Source organism: Lathyrus oleraceus, chromosome 6, assembly GCF_024323335.1.
Source record: "Lathyrus oleraceus cultivar Zhongwan6 chromosome 6, CAAS_Psat_ZW6_1.0, whole genome shotgun sequence".
Classification (NCBI taxonomy): domain Eukaryota; kingdom Viridiplantae; phylum Streptophyta; class Magnoliopsida; order Fabales; family Fabaceae; genus Lathyrus; species Lathyrus oleraceus.
Window position 1 is genome coordinate 411329573 of NC_066584.1, and position 21858 is coordinate 411351430.

The 21858-nt window shown below is 37.2% G+C and overlaps 2 protein-coding genes across 2 annotated transcripts; one reads left to right on the top strand and one right to left on the bottom strand.

The window, feature by feature from the left end:
• Nucleotides 1-4513: 4513 nt before the first annotated feature.
• Nucleotides 4514-8480, top strand: LOC127091768 (uncharacterized membrane protein At4g09580). Its single transcript, XM_051030469.1, has 4 exons — nucleotides 4514-5051; nucleotides 5169-5439; nucleotides 5874-6044; nucleotides 7942-8480. Exons 1-4 carry the CDS (start codon nucleotides 4804-4806, stop codon nucleotides 8071-8073), a joined length of 822 nt encoding a protein of 273 aa, XP_050886426.1. The 5' UTR covers nucleotides 4514-4803; the 3' UTR covers nucleotides 8074-8480.
• Nucleotides 8481-8822: 342 nt separating this feature from the next.
• On the bottom strand, nucleotides 8823-11035 carry LOC127091769 (50S ribosomal protein L21, chloroplastic). The gene is made up of 5 exons (XM_051030470.1): nucleotides 10630-11035; nucleotides 9816-9896; nucleotides 9449-9550; nucleotides 9281-9355; nucleotides 8823-9091 (listed from the first exon to the last, which is right to left on the bottom strand). Exons 1-5 carry the CDS (start codon nucleotides 10933-10935, stop codon nucleotides 9002-9004), a joined length of 654 nt encoding a protein of 217 aa, XP_050886427.1. The 5' UTR covers nucleotides 10936-11035; the 3' UTR covers nucleotides 8823-9001.
• Between the last annotated feature and the right edge of the window lie 10823 nt (nucleotides 11036-21858).

Consider the following 21858-nt stretch of genomic DNA (forward strand, 5'->3'; position numbering starts at 1 on the left):
ACCTTCTTCCGTAATGTTTTGTCTTTGATCTCCCACATAAAATTCTGAGCAATATGTCTAATACAGAATACATGCGTTGAAGAAGGATCCTGCTAGCCATTATCAATGTTATAATATGAACTGATGATTGAAGGGTGTTTGTCGGAGATCAAACATAAGTTAGGTTGAGGTGCAAGGTGCAATCGGAGATTTCTTAGGAAAAAACTTCATCCCTCAGCAGTCTCCCCTTCAACAAGGGCAACGACAATTGGAAAAATATTATTGTTGCCATCTTGTGCCACTGCCATCAGTAACGTTCCTTTGTATTTACCGTACAACCATATACCATCAATTTGTATAATAGGTTTACAGAAAGAAAAACCTATGATGCATGGTTGATACGCCCAGAAGAGACGATGGAATATTCCATTTCCAATAGCGCACGTCCCGTCTGATGTATACGCAGACAACGTTTCCAATTGACAATAGTTCCCAGAGCATACTGTTTAAGAGCCAACATGTATTTTGGAAGTTGTTTGTAAGACTCCTCCCAATTGTCATACGCTTTTTCAAAAGTCTTTTTCCTAGCTATCGAAGCCTTCCTATATGATGGAGTGTAGTGGTATTGTACTACAATATGCGAGATTATTATACTCACCTTTAACGACATAGTATCGCTAATGACAGACAATATGTCATCGCATATTAGCTGAGAGCTAAGTTTCTAATAGTTTTGCATTGAGTTTGTGAGCATACATGTGTGAACTGGACCCATGGATCCAATCTCCTAAGAATCACTCCTCTTCTGGTACGAAGCTGACAGCCTAAAAAGGCAGTGCCCATTCAGACAATAAATTTTGTACCTCAATGCATTAGTTTTATCAACTCTAAAATCAGCTGATAGTTCCATGTGAAACTTTTTAATGGCTTTTACACAATCTTCTTTTGTGCGAAATGTGTCTCCTTGTTTCAAAGATCCTTGCATTTGCACATAAGGATTGTACCATATATCTGATGAAGGTTCATCGAAACCCAAATTCAACCTTGTCATGTGTTGAGGTGGACAATATACATGACTAGCTGGTAATGACGCATCTTCTTCAGCAGTGTTAACCATTGAATCAACCAAAATCTCAGCTTCTTCTTCTTTGTCATCTACAACATTCACCTCAACTTGTTCGTCGTTATCAGTTTCACAAAACACTTATGACCAATCAATGAACTGAGACACTTGTTGTTGTGTGGTAATATATAAAACTCTATATCGTTGTACCCAGATTGTTCGTGACTGACAAACATAGGTTGAACATCGTCATCATCTCGAATCTTCTTCTAATAAAACTTCACCTGATTTTTTGCAAACCAAATCGGATTTTTATAGATGATTTGGCCCACAGTACTGCACTGCATTTTCTTTTCTATTCTTTGTTTCAAATGTGAAAAATTTGATCGTCGATTTATTGTAAACCGAGTTACCTCTGTGTTGCGAAAATAAAAACTGAATAATTGATGCTCAAGTATTTCACCTTCGGTATGGGCACTGATCATGGAATGTTGTGAGGAAGACATTTTTTTAAAATTAACTTTAGTATTTATATTGATCTGTATGGTATTGATAGTGAATGCATTGATATATTGTCTACATGCAATTAAATAGGTAAACGTTGAATGCATTGATCACACAATTCATCTGCACAAACAAGATAATACAATGCATGCGTCTGGTAGAATCTCTGCACACATAAAGCATGCGCCTGCACACAAGGAATCTCACAAGAATCTCTGCCCTAATAGTCTAAAGTAGGCGCTCATTCCCTAGGCGCATAAAGCACCCTAGGCGCCCATGCTAATGACACCTCTTCATTGCATGGCAAAATTCACATGCATGCGCCACTAGCCTTGGTGCATGTGACCTTGCATGTGAATATTTCATGCATGTGCCTAAGGCTATGATGCCTTCTACAAGCATGCGCTTAGGGCTATGACGCCTCCTTTATCATGCCATGCATGCATCCAATCACATTTCACATTCCTTTCGGTGAGTGTACCGTCACACTTGAGGAAATCTCCTCAATATAGTCTCGTACTCGGTGGACTACAAACTCATTCTTGCTTTGTTGGAGAGGTGGAGACCCAAGACCCACACATTTTACCTTCCTTTTGGTGAGTGTACCGTCACACTTAAGGATGTCTACATGTTGTTGGGTCAGCGTATAGATGGTAAGGCCATGAATGGTAGAGTTACCAGGATAACTCTATCTGCAATGAATTATTGGGTGCCCCTTTCTATGACGACCAAGCTGAGGGAGAGACATCTGGTCAAGCTAGGGGGCAAGGTATAAATTTAAAATATCTCAAACAATATTATACGAGTATAATATTGACCGAAGAATCAACCGAGTACGAAAAAATAATTAAAGCTCAGTATTATATTATGATTTTATTTGATAATTTTTTATTTCCAGAATATACTGGTAATACAGTAAATATTATGTATTTACCGTTATTATACAACATTAATAAGGTAAGCATATATAGTTGGGGTTCAGCTGTAATGACCCATCTATATAGTGCAATGTGTAAAAATGTCAAAAAAAATACTTGTACTTTTTATTCATGTGCGTATTTGCTACAAGCATGAGGTTGGTCAAGAATGTCGTCACTCGCCCCGGTAAACGAGAACTCATTCATGTTCCCGTTTGCAACAAAGTAAGTTTAACACTTTACCATTTAATTAATTATACTTTATATTACGATTAACTATAAATAATATTTTCCAATTTTTTATGATCTAGGTGGTCAATTAGAGGGATGAACTACAATAGGTGTCTGAAACACATTATAGTAGTCTATCGCAATCTATTGGACCACATTGGACCAGACGATGTAATACTCCTACACAACTCTATTTTAATTTAAAAATACTTATCAAATTATTTATCATCTAATCGTGTCGTGTTGTTGTACAGTTTATCTGTAGGCCATACTTGGGTCTTGATCATCAGGTTAACCGTGATGATGATGCAATTTGGACAACAAAGACACCAATTATCCAGTTCACTACTGTGGAGATGCACCTGAGTGACAGGGTAAAATTGCAGTTCGGCATGCAGCAACATATTCCAAAACCTCCGAAGTGTTTGGGAGATTGACATCAAAAAAGAGTTGATGCTCAATGGGATTATTCCGACTGGAGAGACTTCGTAAAAGAGATGTGTTGTCATTTGAGGAATCAACGACAACACATCTTAAACGTACCAGTCATACATGGTGCAATACCAACTCAACGATATATGACATGGTTTAGGTCGGTAACAACGCAATAATTTGTGTCTGAGCCACGATATTTGATTGATCCATGCCAACTAGCTTCGTCATCATACGCCCAACAACAAGTCCCCGTCCAACACCACTGCCAAACAACCCAAACCCAACAACCAACCTCACACCATCAACCTACCACATACACCCAACAACCAAACACCCAACTTCACAACCCATTCATGCCACCCACCCAACAACCAAACACCCAACCTCGCAATCCATTCATGCCACCCACCCAACCACAAAACCAAGAATCAAACCATACGCATCAACAACAACCATACGCATCAACCACAACCATCTGTAGCCAAGATGATTCATATGAGTCACTTCATCGTAGTCCTCACCAATGACCACCCAAACATCTCATCACCAAAACACCAAACCATTGTTTAACTATAGTACACCCCAGGAACCATTGCTTCATTTCCAAAACGGTTCAATGTCCTCAATTCGGGAAACTATACCGTCCACAATCCACCCAACCACATCTACCTAACTACGATAACATGAGCATCAAACTCCATTACGGAAGCGCTGTTGTCCAGAGCCCCCCGGCTATTGAGAACAAATGATGACACATATATCAAAATATCGCTGGAACTTCCGCCGGACCTTCACACCAGCCATCATTGGATCAGGTCAGCACGCACCCCAAACACCACAGGAAAAATGTGGGAGACCTCGAAGACAAACTAACACATCTGAATGTGGAACAGGGGGACGTTTCGATCGGGTCGGTTATTAAATTTTTGTCAATCCCATGTAACTTTTATTATATCATGAATGGATTTTTTTAAAGTATTTTATTTTATTATTTATTAAAAAACAAATTAAATTAAAAATAAATAATACAAAGGTGTACGCGCTAGATAAATTGGCGCATACACCAAAGGCCAAGTGCATGCGCCAGTACCCTGAGCGTCCCCATTTCATGCGTCAAAAGCATGTGCCAGTGATGCTGACGCCTCCTATTGTTCGCAAATGGATGCGCCAGTTCATCTGACGCATCCGTTTTTAAAGGTGATTATTTTTGATTTTTTTTAAAATATTGATTATTTAGATTTTTTTTTATAAATAGTGATTATTTTAAAAAAAATCATTTTTAAAGTAAAAAATAGTAAAAAAAAAACAAATTTTATAAAGTTTATCCATTCCTATCTAAATCAAAATGCTGTTATTGAAGTGTTTACCAAAAATAAATTAGTGTTATAATAGAACTATCCATAAAATTTTCCAATTATTCTTTTATTCCTTCTTCAAAGATCCTTTCCCTCTCTGTCTCAGATAAATTACATTGCACCTACATTTCTTAGAACAATCATTCACAACTCTTTCTCTTCCGTCACCAAAACCAAATGAAATAAAAACAAAAATTGAAAAAGAAAAAAAAAACAAAAAACAAATCTCAGTTCCCCTCAGCTCAAAATTTTGGATTCAATAATCTCTCGCCGCATGGGATCGCGGTAATTGGATCAGATCGGATCCACCGTGCCGACGATGGCGGCGCCGAGGAACTTGACGGCGTTAAAAGACGAAGAGAGCGGCATGGAGCTGGAAGATGATTCCCCTGCTGCCAAAAAACCTAAATCGGAGAGATTCCCACTCAACACATGGGAATTCGCCGTCGCCGTTGCCGTTTTCTTCGTCTTCTCCACCGGTCTTGTTTGTATTTACCTCACCATGCCATCCGCAACTTCCGCCAACCTCAAATTGCCTCGTACCCTCTCCGATCTTCGCGCGCTCAAGTAATTTTCCCCTTTTGTTTTCAATTTTAGGTTTTTATTTCACTGGAAACAGATTTCTGTGCTTTGTTTCGATCTCTGTGTGGTGACTGTTTTATATTTTCTTGGGGTTGTGTGCAGAGATCAATTTTCAACGTATGCGAATGAGAATCCAGTACAGTTTATTGTTGTGTATTGTTCAACGTATATCTTTATGCAGACGTTTATGATTCCAGGAACGATTTTCATGTCGTTGTTAGCTGGGGCTCTTTTTGGAGTTGTTAGAGGAATAATGTTGGTTGTTTTTAATGCTACTGCTGGAGCATCTTCTTGCTTCTTTTTGTCTAAGTTAATTGGGAGACCTATTGTTACTTGGTTGTGGCCTGAAAGGATGAGGTTTTTCCAATCAGAGGTTTGTGCCCCTTTTTGTCTTTGTAGCAATGATACTTTGTATTAAAGTATTACATGAAGCACGAACACCAGAAACACGACACTCAAACCAAATAAATTAGATGTAATTGCAGTGTCGGTGTCGGTTTCAGACACCAACATTACACACATTTTTTCAAAGGTGTAGGTGCTAAAGGGCATGTCAGTATCTAACACCGGAACTTGTGGGTTTTGAGTATCTGATGCTAAAACTATTACATGTAGTTATATTCAACACTTCTATTTTTTCAATTTAATATTGGTGTCTATGTGTTAGTTTCTTGTCCGGTGTTCTTGTATGTGTAGGTGTTTTGTAGCTTTTTGCCCCCTCTTTGATATTTGACTGAAATTGTGGCATTCACTATGTTGAGTGCTAATCTGTTTTCTTTTTCCTGTTTATTTTTTGGGTTGAATCAGATAGCAAAGCGTAGGGATAAGCTGCTGAACTACATGCTTTTTCTGAGGATAACCCCAACGTTGCCAAATCTTTTCATCAATCTGGCATCTCCAATTGTTGATGTACCATTTCATATATTCTTTTTCGCCACATTGATTGGCCTTATTCCAGCCTCTTATATTACTGTCAGAGTAAGTTTTTCTTCCTATCTTACTGTTATTTTTACAATATTCTCACTCTTTACCATTTTCTATGAACTTGTTGTTTGCCTATCTGAGTGTCTATGTTGTATGCTTAAATTATTCTTTTCACCTAAATTTAATTTGTCTTTTATTGCATGTGTTAATTATGTTGTATGCCTGAGTTATTTTTGCTTATACATTTGGAACTTTTTTTTTATATATATAAAGATGAGTGTCTTCTTGTTTAAAAAGAAACATCAAATAAAAGAGGGATGGGAGGTCTTTGTGAAATTTATTGAATAATCATCAACTTAAGTTGAGCAACATTCCCAAATGACTAAGGAATTAAGATAATTTTGTAGTTCATAAGCTTTGCAAATGACAATTTAGCAGGTTTTTCCTCCCTAACGTCAGGAACTTGAGTTCAATCTGTTATTGAAACATGGTTTTTTAAAAGGAAGCAGTTCAATGTTATTTATGTTAAAGTAAATTTTGTTCAAGTATGCAAATATTTAAGAAGACACAAATGATGTATTTACTTACTTATCTGATTGAGTAGAGTAAAACAAAAATAAGCAAGAACCGTAAATATCATAGAAATTATGACTTTTTAAAAAGAATATGGGGCTTTCCTGGGTTAAGACCCGCAAGAAGCAATTTTCACGGGATTATTGCAGTTGTGATCTTGAAGGATATTGAGGTCAAGTTGTAGGAACGTATGTTAGAGGAGGCATTGTTCTCGGGATCAAGAAGAGTAGTACAAGGATTTCTCTAGTACCTATTGCAGAGTTATGAGAGAACCGCATCTAAACCTTTTTTTTGCGTCTGCTTAAAATGTCTGCTTTGTCATTCTTTGCTTTAAGTGATTTGGGTAATTGAAAATGATAAGAATGGCTCCAGTTGCTTACTGCTCATAAATTTTGTTTCTCTGACCATTTTGTTCTGGATTGATGTTGATAACATATTAGTATGCTTTTCGCATTTATCCTTTGTGTGTGTTTTGGTTTATTTTGTTTTCATTGCTTGTGTGATATAGTATGGTTTACAATACATCAAGGTCCACTTTTAGCCTTTATCTTTTCTTAGTTCTGGATGTGCTTACTGAGTATATTCAAAAGATGACGCGACAATTTGAAGTAAAAAAAATACTATGAGATGGGGGAGATATGGGTATATGTCACCCATAGCATCCAAGTAGGGTGAGATAGAAAAGTACCATTCAGGCTAAATGAATAACTAACCTTCATGATTATATAAGACTTGCAACGTCAAATTAAACTAAATGCTTAGCAATAAAAGGCGATCAAGAAAGTAACTTCAATAGTATAGAGCTCATATATCACATTAGAGCAGGGCTAGCAACACACTATGTAATTGTCTGAAATTTAGTGTGACCTATTTTAATTTCAATCAATTAGAGTGTGTGTTGAAAAGAGTATGTTAGGGAACGTGTTGCTAGCATAATTCATTATTGTAGGTTAATGAATGTGCAGGATAAGATGGAATTAGGAATCAAATCATTGGCATAAATCCCATTGTAGGAAAGCAATGGTACTACTACGCTAATGTATTGTATAACGATTTGGACATGTGTGCATAAGACTCGTAAAAACTGGAAAGGAGGGTAAAATTTTATGGAGTATAGTTCAAAGGTGAGGGGTAGAAGGAGACTGAAGAGAACTAGATTTAAATGGATCGATTGATTTATGTAACTCATTTGACTTTCTGGGAAAGCATTTTTGTTGATGGTTTTATTTTGTTTTTTACTGATCATGGATTTTCCTTTTTCATAATTCTAAACTCTTGGATGATCAGGCAAATATCTTCTATTGTGGCTTGTCAAACTTTGGTGATAGCTGTATTTCATTTCGTCACACTCTTAATGCTTCCATTGTTGTTTGACCAGGCTGGACTTGCTCTTGGAGATCTAAAATCAGTGAAGGATCTATATGATTTCAAGACATTATCAGTACTTTTCCTTATTGGTTTTGTTTCTATACTTCCAACAGTTTTGAAGAGGAAGCGGGTATATGAATGAAATCATGCTTAACCCATTTGTCGAAGGCCCGTTATAGTGGATCAGAGGGGATAATAGTTAACAAGATAAGGGAAGTATTATTATTAATTGAAACAATGGCTAATGCTCCTTTTTATTTCAAATGGTGGAGCCTCTCTTTTTTACTCTTCTTCCATTTTGATTGCATGGAGAGAGTTAGGGTAGACTTAGCTAGTGATATCAATATATTCAGAGCTATGGTGGAGCACTTGAATTATTCCTAATATGGCTTTGATTTCATGAGGAACAAAACAATGAGTAGAATGTTTATTAATGTTGTTGGTGCGTCCGTCTTGCACCATATAGGAGCATACTTTACTTTGTAGTATTCCTTGTTTATCATCAATTATTACGAGATATAATAGAGAAGTTCAACTTTTAGTGATTAATCTTCCTGTCATTACATCAAATTCTAGTATTATCCAAGCATCTGATGAATGTCTTTTTCAAAATCACATTGCATTGTGTCACAAACTTGTTGTGAATCCAAACATGCATTGATTTGTATTAATCAGAGGCTAGTGTGGGGGTAGATATTTGTACATTGTCAATTAATCATAGTTTATTATTTGTATGACTTGTATCTTAAATACTAGTAGTAAGTTATAAGATGGAAGTCAAACTTTTCAATGGTCAACCAATTGTGGTTAATTAATGGTTTAAAGTAGATGTTTACTTCAATTAGATGAAAGAGACCAATTCAAAAGGACCGACATTTAAAATTAAATTCATTGGAGACAGAAAATAGAGCAATGTATTCGAAAACAAAATATTACAATATACCATACAGTAGCTACATAAACATGCAAACAACTCCATTCCTGATAAAAGAAAAATTAGACATGGCAAAATGTTGGCTAATAGTTATAGATGAAAGAAAGATACAATAATAGCATAGTGCACAAAATGTTCATGATGATTCCACATTAATATTATCCATAGTAGCTTTTGGGTAGTCCTCATAGCCCATAATGCTATTTATCCGAATGCGTGTATTTGGCTGTTACAAGTTGAAAACCAAATCAAACATCAAGTTTAGATAAATCATTGAAAAGTTAATCTGCATAACGCGGTTCAGAAATATCTTGATCACACACCAGAACAGGTAAACCATCCAAGATGTGTGCTTTAGGCACCTTAAATTTTTTTATTTATAAAGATTGCAAAGTAAAAAAGGACAGTTGTATACCTGTCTGTGACCGATGGTTCTGCGATAGTGCTTCTTTCTTTTGTATTTGAATACAATTACTTTGCTGTCTAAACCCTGCATTAAAAACAAAAATGGTTAAGGTAGAAGAGGTATTTTACTTTTAGCTTTCCCTAACAGGAGAACAGAAGCATAGAGAAAGAAGTGTACCTGATCTTCCACTGTTGCATATACCACCGCATTTGTTACTATCGGTTTCCCAATGTAGCAGGACGTATCTGTGCCAACCAGTAAGACCTTATGCAGGGCAATCTACAATTCCAAATTTGCAAGAGCTATAATTAACAAATGGCCACCATTGCAAATATATTGTATGAGCATGCAGATCAATACTTAACAAACGGTAGCAATTTTAACTGCAATGTTTAGGGAGCTAATGGCGATGATAACAGTCGCGAATAAAAAGAAATATTGAATGAGTTTAATGAATGTTGCATATCTATGGCTAAATGAGTGAAAATGAATACAAACTGCAACATGTAAAGTAACATAGGTTAAGAACAAACAGGATGCATACCTTGTCGTTAACCTTAGCATCTTTGAGCCTCTGAACAACAAGCCAGCGGCCAGGGTGAACGATATATTGACGTCCACCGATCTAAACAAATCAGCAAAAGAAAATGTTAAAAAGCACAAGAACAGAAGACAAAATTTACAGACAGAGACCCCGAGCACAAAAACAAGTACCAATTTACCAAAAAACAAACTGGAAGTAGCCCAACAACAGTTTAAACCATTCAACAAACCATTATGCTTAAGAATTGATAGTTTTTAATAGAGAAATGATAATTGACACACAAATTTGAATGTTAATGTAGTTCATAATATCCAGTTAATTTCACTTTCAATGGATGATTAATGGATATAACTAAGATATGAAGCAAATACACCATAAACCCGATACTGACATGTCGACACCATAATAATTTGAAAAAATGAAGGTGTCGCTGTTACAGAGTAAGTAAGTGTAACAACTCATTGACCATTAACTCAACACAGTTAACCATATTAACTTGAATTTTCAAGTGTATATTTGAACAGAAATTGCAGTTAATGAATATCATATCATGTATATTTGAACACAAATTGGATGGTTAATTGATACATTTAAGCGCAAACAAAAATTTCAGATAGTTGGTTAAACATAAAACAGATATAACAATAGACATATGATTAACAATATACATATGAAAACTCATTTGGGTCACCCTCAAACTTTTTAGGATAATCTAGATTAACAATTATACCTAAAGCATGAAACTTTAAACAATTCAAACAAATGGGTCACCGAATCCATACCCCAACATTGAAAAAATCTACTCATAACTCACCATTACAACTGCGAAAAGACCCTTTTCCCACGGGCGAGATTCAACAATTTGAGTGGAATCAGAGTCGGGCTGAGTTGGAGAAACTTCAGAGTCGGACTCAACCGCTGCGACGGAAGACTCAGTGGATTTGGGAATGGGTAATAGAGGGAAGCGTTGTGAGAAAGTGGATTGGAAAGAGAGGTTGTAAGATTGAGAAGGAAAACGTTGAGAAAAGGAGAATTGAGTTTTTGTGGAGGTTTGGGAAATTGAAGAATGGGTTTGGAAAGAAGAAGAGAGAGTGGAAAGAGTAGCAGTTGCAGAAGCCATTTTGGAAAATGGAAATAGGAGAGAACTTCCTCTCTCTCACCTTTATCCTTTCTCTGTTTCTCCTTCTTCCTATCCATATATTCACACTCTTACAAACCCCATTATATTTTTTTAAATTTTTTTTATAAATTATATTCACTTGTTATTTATTATTAATTTATAGTTTTGTATATTTAATATTGATTTATCAATGAGATAAGTTAAAGACTCATTTAAATTAATATTTTTAGTCTTGATAAAAAAAATTAAAACACTTGTTAAATATTCATTAAATTTTTTTTTATCAAATTCAAAAATTAATTAAATGATATCTTTTAGAATACAATGGACCGAAGGCCAACAAGAAAAACTAAAGAGAAATTAAAGGGGATAAAGAAACATCATTAGCAAAAAATCTTGTTAATTTTAAGAGGAGCCCATGGATCACATGAGTATTATAATTAGGTGTACATTCTATATTAGCTAATAAATCTACACATTTATTTCCTTCATGATATACCTGGACAATTCAAACACTTTGATTCATTTTCAATAAATCTTTGATCTTCTTCACAAAACTTAACCCTTTAACATTATCGATATTATTAGTAGTCACACTCTAAACAACCACCATCGAATCTAATTGAACAACCACCATCGAATCTAGCTAAGCACATACATTCATAAAGATCCCATAATTCTGCCATATATGTCGAAATAATAGCCCAAATAATGAGTAAATCCAACAATCCACCTGTCATTGCTTAACACCACCACAACCTGTAATTTGTCTTATCCATCTTAGAAGCACCATCAGTATTCAAACACATTCACCCATGCATAAGAGATTACCAAGTTACATTAACAATTTGCTTAGAAGTGCTTAAACTCGTCCTTTTGCATGTCTTTTGAGTTATGATACCCTTTTAACTTGGTCGAGGATAAAACTCTAAGGTTTTCATATACTTTTATAATTTCCATCACGAACTTGTTTATTTTGCCATTACCAAATCTGATAACATGTACTAGCGTGTTATAATTGGATTTTTAGCTACTAGAAAGTCAATAAAGAACGTCAATGAAAGGATATTTACTGTGAGAAAACATTAATGAAGTCTTTAAAGAAGCATTAATGGTAAGTCGACGATAAACCAATGACGAAGAGTCAACGGACTTGTCGACACAGCGAGACATGATTTGGAGGACTTTCAGGTATAAATCCATAAAATACCCAGATCGTTGGGGAAAAAAGTCCAGAATCTCGGAAAGGACAGTCGATAGGAGCCCTCATTCCACCAAAAAGGACTAGTCGACTAAACATCGTGGTATAAAACACTTAGTAATTTTATAAGTCTCGGGTCCTTGATAGGAAGTGTCGACAACACATTGAAGTAGTTATCGTCGAAGATTCGTGAAGAAGTGAAAGAAGTGGAAAGTAGTTACAACCCAACGTGGGTTGCAAGAAGAAAACGTATCGGAAGACACGTAAGTTCACTAATGATAACTTTAATGATTAAACATGGAGAAAATGCAACAAATCTCCTAGTGGTCATAACCATCGTCGACGATTACTTTGTAAATAGAATAAATAGCAGACTCATACATAAGATCAAATGTCGTAAAATTGCATACATATTCTCCATGCCACTGGAGTACCCGAATTAAAGAGAGAAATAGTTGAGCGAGAAACATGTATGCGTTTGTGTCCACCCTTTTTTCTTAGTCTATTTTGTCTCCTTAAATGGAACATGTACTTTTCCTTTGTTTTACTTAATGTTATTTACTGTGTTTTACCTTATCATTTATCACAACTTGATTTCATTTAAAGTCTTTTGCTACGCTATATTCAATTCACACGCACATGTGTTCACACAAATTATTTGCACAAATTGCTTTGAAGATTTTTCTAGTTAATCTCATAGACTTTCAAACTCGTGATTGTTTACCAAAAACACCAATAAACAAATTGGCACGCCTAATAAGACCCTTTTATGCAAATATTTTTGCAAAAAAGTACTATCTTAGGCTTTGTTTTTGTGTGTTCCGTCTGGTCGTCTTTTGTGTTGTATGCACTTGAGGAGTGGTAAGCGTGTTTCCAGTATGTCTAAAAAAAACCAAACTCCTTCCCAAAGTAATACTCCAAATCTACGAGGACAATCGACAGTTACTAGTGTTAGCAGTTCTGTAGCTCCAACCTCAGTCGAGTAGATGCCCATTGTCATAAGCTAAGAAGTGGTGTATTCTATTTCGTCAGATGTGGGAACTTCATCACCACAAGCGTCAACTACACTAACCTTCTTTAGGGAATTACTGAATCCAGACTTCTCATTGCCTACAAAGGAACAAATGTATGACATGTCAACTGCAATAATAACAAGCCTTCACCCTAGTACATCAATATTTTCAGAGAGTGTGATGGTAACATCATCGTCCTATAATCCGTATTTGGCTTCAGCGTCCACCATGGGCAACTTTGGCCAATTAGGACAACCACCATGAGGTATGGGGTATTTTCCTCTACAATGTGCTTTGTCTTTAACCAATATCTCTCTCCAAGTCATGAGACAGTTAGTGGATGAAAGCAACCACAATATGGCTCACACGATTACACAACAGATAGGTAAAGTGTTTACCCCACTTATAGAAAACATGACTAGGAGTTATCAATAGTTAACCCACCAAATAGGTAGGATTGTTTTTTTTTTGCACCCCAACGCCACCAACTCCAGGGCCTAACATTCTCTAGGGGGTTAACTCCCAGGAAAATAGGGTTGTCGAAAATGATCAAGGCCGAAAGGCCTCAACATGATCCTAGTGCAGCGCAATCAAGATGTCGACCAAGTCCGGAGACAAGCTCGACAGGACAACGCAGGGGTACAAGATACTATCACTAACATCATTAAGCATGTTTTGGTCCATAATGGCATCAACGTAGGCCTCCACAGACCAAACTATATATCCTAATTGAATGAGTACGTAAGCCAAATCGAGTTGCATAGGGGCTGAAAAGTCCCAAAATTCACCAAGTCTATGTTGAAGATTTATATATTTTCTTACAAAATATATTCACTGGTTATTTATTATTAATTTATAGATTTATATATTTAATATTTATTTATCAATGATTTGTGGTACTTTGATAAGTTAAAGACTCATTTAAATTAATATTTTTAGTCTTGACAAAAATAAATAATTAAAACACTTATTAAATGTTTGTTACAAAAAAAAAATTATCAAATTCAAAAATTAACTAAATGATATACCTTTTCTTTTTACAATACAATGGGCCTAAGTCCAAGAAGGAAAACTAAATAGAAATTAAACGGGTAAAGAAACATCACTAGCAAGAACCTTCGTAACTTTAAAAGGAGGCTCATGCATCACCTGAGTATTATAATTAGCTGTACATTTTATATTAGCTAATAAATCTACATATTTATTTCCTTCCTGATATATGTGGACAATTCAAACATTCCAATTCAGCTCCAATAACTCTTTGATCTTCTTCATAAGACTCAACCCTTTAACACTACCAATATTATTAGTAGTCACACTCTAAACAACCACCATCGAATCTAGCTAAGCACATACCTTCATAAAGACCCCATAATTCTGCCATATATGTCGAGTTATAGCAAAAATAACGAGTAAATCCAACAATCCACCTGTCATTGCTTAACACCACCACAACCTGTAACTTGTTTATCCATCTTAGAAGCACCATCAGTATTCAACGACATCCACCCATGCATAGGAGAATACCAAGTTACATTAATTGTTTGTTTAGAAGTGCTCAAACTCCTCATTTTGCATGTCTACCATTTAACTTGGTCAGGGATAAAACTCCAAGGTTTCCATATACTTTTATAATTTCCATCATGAACTCGTTCATTTTGCCATTACCAAATCTAGTAACATGTACTAGCATGTTACAACTGGATTTTCAGCTACTAGAAAGTCAACAAAGAACGTCAATGAAATGACATTTACTATGAGAAAACATTAATGAAGTCTTTAAAGGAACATTAATGGCAAGTCGTCGATAAACCAGTGACGAAGAGTTGACCGAGCTATCAACACAACGAGACATGATTTGGAGGACTCTCAGGGATAAATCCGACCCGGATTGTTGGGGAAACAAGTCCAGAATCTCGAGAAGGACAATCGATGGGAGCCCTCATTCCACCAAGGACCAGTCGACTAAACACCATGGTATAAAAGACTTAGTAATGTTATAAGTCTCGGATCCTTGATAGGCGGCGTCGACAACACATTGAAGCAGTTATCGTCAAAGATTCATGAAGAAATGGAAAGCAGTTACCATTCAACGTGGGTTGCAAGAAGATAACGTCTTGGAAGACACGTAAGTGCACTAATGATAACTTGAATGATTGAACGTGGATAAAATGTAACAAATCTCCTAGTGGTCATAACCGTCGTCGAAGATTACTTTATAAATAGAATAAATAGCAGACTCATACATGGGATCAAAAGTCGCATAATTTCATACATACTCTCCATACCACTGGAGTACCTGAGTCAAACAGAGAAACAGTTGAGCGAGAAACATGTAGGCGTCAGCGTCCACCCTTTTTTCTTAGTCTATGTTGTCTCCTTAAATGGAACATGTACTTTTTCCTTTGCTTTACTTAATGTTATTTACTATGTTTTACCTTATCATTTATCACAACTTGACTTTGTTGATTCCTTAGGATTGGCATTAATTTTAGAAAACAAATAATATAATCATCTCTGTTGTTTTAATATGTTGGGTTGAAGAAATTCAACATCTGGACCAACATGTCATGTACGATGTCACGACATCAGGTCTGTGACATCGCACATGTGTAGAAAACTGAATTAATTAATTCAGTATATATTCTGGGATCAGCAAGGATATCTGGTGAATATCCTAACTCCCATGTGGAGGTCTTGAAGACTCGATCAGAAGATATATAGGCTCAAAATATGGAGATATATATGGAGAGATTCTAGGATTGAAGACCTTGTTTGTAGCAGAATTTTTCTGCAGAAGTTGTAACAGCAAAGAACAAGTCTGCTGCGATTTCTGAAGGCCCAAATCCAGTTGGGTGATTAGGTTATAAATAGCTGATTGTAACCTAGTATTTGTAAGCCTCCTAGAATGAAAATTTAGGGGGTGTTTGTGAGGTAAACCTCCCAATCTGTGGGAAGGTTACCATATGTTTCTCAGTGGTAAAAGCTGAGAGTTTTGTAACTCAAAGCCTGTAGGCAAGAGTGATTTTGTTCTTGAATGAAGCTGTGAAGCAAGTTCAAGGTGTGTTAACATTACATTGTATTTGTAGTGATAGGAATGGAAACTGGAGGTTTCTATCTAGGAGTTCCTAGGTATAGATTGCATTGGGTAGGGATTAAGTGAAGAGTTGTAAACGGGTGAGTTTAACTCTGAATTAATACTGCTGATAGTGGATCTTCTTCCTGGCTTGGTAGCCCCCAGATGTAGGTCATGTTGGACTGAACTGGGTTAACAATTTCCTGTGTTTGTCTTCCTTCTGCATGTGTATTTATTACTGTCATAACTCAGTTGGTTTCCCAGTCAGGTTATCAAGATGATAATAGACCTGGTATATAAACTTCTGATTGAATGTTAATCAAAATGTTGTAACATTCATCAGTGACAGCGTATACTGAATAATAAGCATGTTAGTTTCAGTTCAGTATTTATTTAAGTCTGTTCTTTTCAAGGATAACAGACCTGGCTGGAGGATCATTGTGAAACTGTCAAACTGGACGTTTTGACAGTTGATACTGAAGGTTGATACTGAAGTAGAGACTAGTTGGTCTTTGACAGTACTGCAAACTTAGCACAGCACGTTTCCAGGAACATAACAGAATCATCATATGTTCTGGATGTCGAACTGAATGTTGTGACATTCATTCCCAATAGCAGGCACTAAAGTGTAGGATGATTGGTTTTTCTGGTTCAGTATTTTTCTCAGGCTATTCTTCAGGGATTCAATAGCTTAGAGAAGAACCAGGAAACCAACTACTAACCTACAATTAATGAACCTAACAAATAGCCTAGTTGTTAGCAATCTAATAAGTGGAAATTAGATTAACGTGTTCAACCTTTAATTCAGGAAATACAAGTAAAAGATATACACACTGGAACAATGTAACAGATGATGTCCACAAACAACAGTAAGACATCATGCTGATAACTGTGGAAGAAAACAACAGAAGTGAGTGTTAGGTTTGATTTCTGTTGAGTCTTTCTTCCTGATGCACAGAACCAGGTGTTCATACATTCTAGGGTGACATAGAATGAGATGTCGTGACATCTGTGAACTTGTGCATATTAGTACAGTGGCTAATAACTATCTTGCTGTATTAGTTACAATGTTAGATCAGATGTCATGACGTGGAGTAGAACATCTGAATTCTGACTACACCAGAATTTCACTTGGTATCAGAGCAGGCATCCTGTTCTGCTTCTGGATGAGATCCATGGGTGATACTTTCTGGTATCTTGCAAGGAGTTATGTTAGTACTGATGCTGGAACCTGTGAAAGGTTCTGTAATCTCCCTGAATGGTCCCTTGAAGTAGGTGGATGGACTGTTCATGACAGGAATGGTATGTACCTGTCTCTGGAGGGTGGCAATTGGCCTGTGTGTGGGACAGCTGTGCCAGCATTGAATCACATTCAAACTTGGTATGGTCTTGGAGGCTGATCTGGTGAAGTGTGTGTTCATAGGTTGAGTTGTATTGTGATTTCCGCTGCATAATACCTGGCAAAACTCAAACTCTGATGGTGTTTCCCCTCATGTGGATGAAAGGCTGCTGTATTCAAGATCTCATCGTAATCTACTGAAGATGTCAAAGATACTTGAGTCTCCTCAAGTCCACTCATCATGACGTTCTCACCTCAGGATGGTAAGAATCACTTAATCACTGATTCTTTTACTCACTTGAGTAGGGTGTATGAAGACCTTGAAGACCTTCAAGGAAGGTTTATTCCAAGGAGGTGGAACTAATGTTCTATGCGATGTTAGAACATGCTGTTCAACAAGTATGCAGCTACTGGTTGAAGAGCAGATGGTTTTAGGTATCAAACAAAGGGATACTTTTGTTTGGAACCTACTCCTGACCTGGAAGAGGAGACATCTGTTTGTGCTAAGTTGACAAGGATAGGGTCAACTGTGTGTGTGCTCAAGAAGGTCACCTTTAGAAGTCTGATCTCTAGAAGTTGAGCTGGTTGAGATGTGACATTGTGCAATCTCCTGCTGTTTGGCATATTCCTGTTAATTGATCAGGGTTGGATAGTTGTTCCCTGAAGTACTATGTTGTGTTGGAAGACAAGTCCCCTGGATGTTAGTAGTCAATAATGGGATAACCTGATTGCTATACCATTTAAGAGGAGTGGAACCATGAATCTTGTTATTCAAACACCACGTTTCAGAAGTGGCCGTTCTTTCGAGGAGTGAGAATATGAAGATTCAGAGGTTAGTTGAGGTAGTATGCTCTAGCAATGCATATTTGCCATTGACTGGTGTTGTCTTGTATCACTAGTACTTATGGTCAGCTGGAGTCTGATTGGTGTGATTGGAGTATGTATAGGTATAACTCATAGAGTTAGTTGCCACTGGTAGGGATGGTGTATGTCAGGTTGAGACAATTTTATACAATGCATGGCTATTGATGTGGAGTTTCCATGATTGTTAAGTTGAGGGGGAGTTTTGGTTAACCTCCTCAAGTCTGGTCAGCCTAGGGTCTGGTTGGCTGTTGACCTGTGTCACATGGGTTCTGGTAGTTGTGTGACACATTTGCAAGGAAGAATTCATCTCTCTCATTCCTAAGGGTGAATTTAATCTGGGAAGACTTTCAAAATTGTCTAGGTGCTTGCAAGCAGAAGATGTTGACACAAGAAGAGTACTTTCAAAGTATTCTTATGGTGGAAGTATCTGAAAGGAAAATTGGGAAAGGATTTAAGATCAATGTCCACTTGTGCCAAGTACAAGTGTGTAATTGATTATCCTTGGAGCTCAAGATAACGGATGTTCTTAAAGATGTTGGAACATCACTTCCTCAAGACCCTGTGCAGAATCACAGGAAGGATAGTACATTGGGTTATGATCTATCTCTTTGGTGGCAGCAAAAGCATATGATCTCTGAAAAGGTTTCCTGGCAAGAAACATGATTCAACCTTGGTATGTACAAGAAGAAGAAGACATCATAGTCTTGATGGTGGTTACTTGGATCAGTTTATTTCTGATCTAGGTAAGGAAGTGCATTAGCTTATGCACACTGTGGAGTCAAGAACTAGTGGCAGCAGTCTTGACATCATGGAAACAGCCTTGCCGTAGGATGTGGAATCCTTGGTAGAGCTGAAGGGTTAGTTTCTAACTGGTCCTTCTGAAGACTCATACATCAGAGTGTCTGATGTCTTTGGAGAAGAAGCAGGGATTCATCAAGGTGTGAGCTTGGATGACTTAACTGCAAACCTGCAGGATGGAGGTTGTTTACTCAAACTTGGTTCCACAATCAAGTCTATGAGAACATTGAACTCTGGTCTGGGAAGGGAGGAAGTTCTTTCAAGTGGCAGAAGAAGGAGCTGAATTCAACAGCTAGATGTCAAAACACAATGTTGTGACATTTGGTTCAACATCAGATTCTTAGTTAGTGAGGTGGCACATCAACTTGAGATAAAAAGGTCTACAGGGTTGTAGATTGGATACTTCAAAAAGCTTGAAGGTCTAGTCTCACTTGGAAGGTCAGAATATCTTTGGGAGAAGTCTGATAAACTTGGGGAGGTCAAAAAGCAGCATTTGACCTTTTCATATGAGGATTCATGAAGGAGGTAATCATCCAGTGGCAATTGGTCTACCTCAGAAGTGAGTTCGAAGAATCAAGATAATCAACATATGGCAGCTGATTATTCTTGAGGAAAGTCTGAGACAAATTACTCTTGAGTAGAAAAGTAGTAAGTTGAAGACTAAAGAAGGTGTTTTCTATGGAAGATTATCTCTTGTAATGGGATGAAAATGTATATTTCCCAATGAATGGCTGGGTTCTTCTTGATCAACCCGATGACTCAGTGATATCTGAAGACTATCAGATGGTGTACCTGTCTTGTTGTGAAGGATGTCCCAGCTGATGTTAGAACATCCAGTGAAGTGGTCTTCTGTTCTGGTTAGAAGAGAGATTGACACAGAGTGTGAATGTGTTCAGCTAAGAGGGTTGAACAGAGGGTGTGCTCTTGAAGACATGAAGATGCGTCTTGTGTTTTCCATTCATCAAGTGGTCTGGATTCTCTATGAATCAGGAAGTATGTGAAGGTCCAACTTTGGGATGTTGGGTATGCCCATGTGTGATCTCCAATCTTCAAGAGGAGAGTGGGGTGTCCATGACAGGGGGAGTTCTGGCCTTAAAGCTGCAAGTAATCATCAAGCTTGTGGTCTATGTGTACTCAGATAACCAGGTATGGCACCTTGTCAGCTATCAGGATGCTGTGTCAAGGCTGAGTGAGCTGAAGAATGTCTGACCGAATGTCATGACATTGCCCTGGACAATGCTGCTAATTCCTTCTAAAACTTAAAGTCAGTAGGAATTATGAAGGTGATGTGTCAAATTCTGGTAAATCAGAATAAGCCAGATGGCTACAGCTGTGTGGTACAGGGGGAGTAACCATCTGCTGAAGTGTGGGAATTTGACTGTATCAGTGCCAGATGTCAAGTCTCTACTGGAGGTATGACAGGAACCTTGGTAAATGTTGAATACTAGCAGAATGCAGGAAAAAGCCGCGTGAAATGTTAAGACATCGCGTGCAACGTGTCTGACTGCATATATGGAATAGTCTCCATGCACTGGAACGGCTGTTTTGGAAAAGAAACAGTCAAGAGCTATAAAAGGTATTCAAAGATAATCTGAGATTTTGTTGGTGATTCTCTGACTGTTTCTCAGCAAAAATAAATGCATCTTGACCAAGCATTTATTTCTACCGGAAATTCCTAAGCACGGGCTTGACTATTTAAAGGATGCAATAGCCCTCTTCCTCTCACAAGAAAAACACTCCATTCTCAGAATCATGGGGTATGTTAAGGTTTGGGCAAGCTGCGCCTGGATCTGGTTTTGTGAAGGGTGCCTTTACAAATGTTTAGCTAAAAAGGGGGAGATAAATATAGTCCTGGGGTTGAGAATGTACCAGAAGCAAGCCAACTGTGGATGTGGCAGCAAACAGAAGTTGGCATCAGGCACAAAATCCACCAACTGGGTTTACCACTTGTGTCTTGTGATCTGAGTTAAGAAGACAGTTGTGCCTTGTGATCTGAGTTACATTGTCTATGTACTCAGCATTACATATTCTTCAGGAAGCTCTCCGGTTGAAGGGAAGGGTTATGGTACAACTGAGTCTTGTCCCTCTTCTTCCCCATGTACACCAACTTTGGTGTTTGTGGTGGTGGAGCCAATGACGGAGATGAAGAGCATTCCCAAATTGGGATGTTTTGTCCAGTGTATTGTTTATTTGTTTTAGCTAAAATTTGCCAAAGGGGGAGATTGTTGATTCCTTAGGATTGACATTAATTTTAGAAAACAAATAATGTAATCATCTCTGTTGTTTTAATATGTTGGGTTGAAGAAATTCAACATCTGGACCAACATGTCATGTACGATGTCACGACATCAGGTCTGTGACATCGCACATGTGTAGAAAACTGAATTAATTAATTCAGTATATATTCTGGGATCAACAAGGATATCTGGTGAATATCCTAACTCCCATGTGGAGGTCTTGAAGACTCAATCAGAAGATATATAGGCTCAAAATATGGAGATATATATGGAGAGATTCTAGGATTGAAGACCTTGTTTGTAGCAGAATTTTTCTGCAGAAGTTGTAACAGCAAAGAACAAGTCTGCTGCGATTTCTGAAGGCCCAAATCCAGTTGGGTGATTAGGTTATAAAT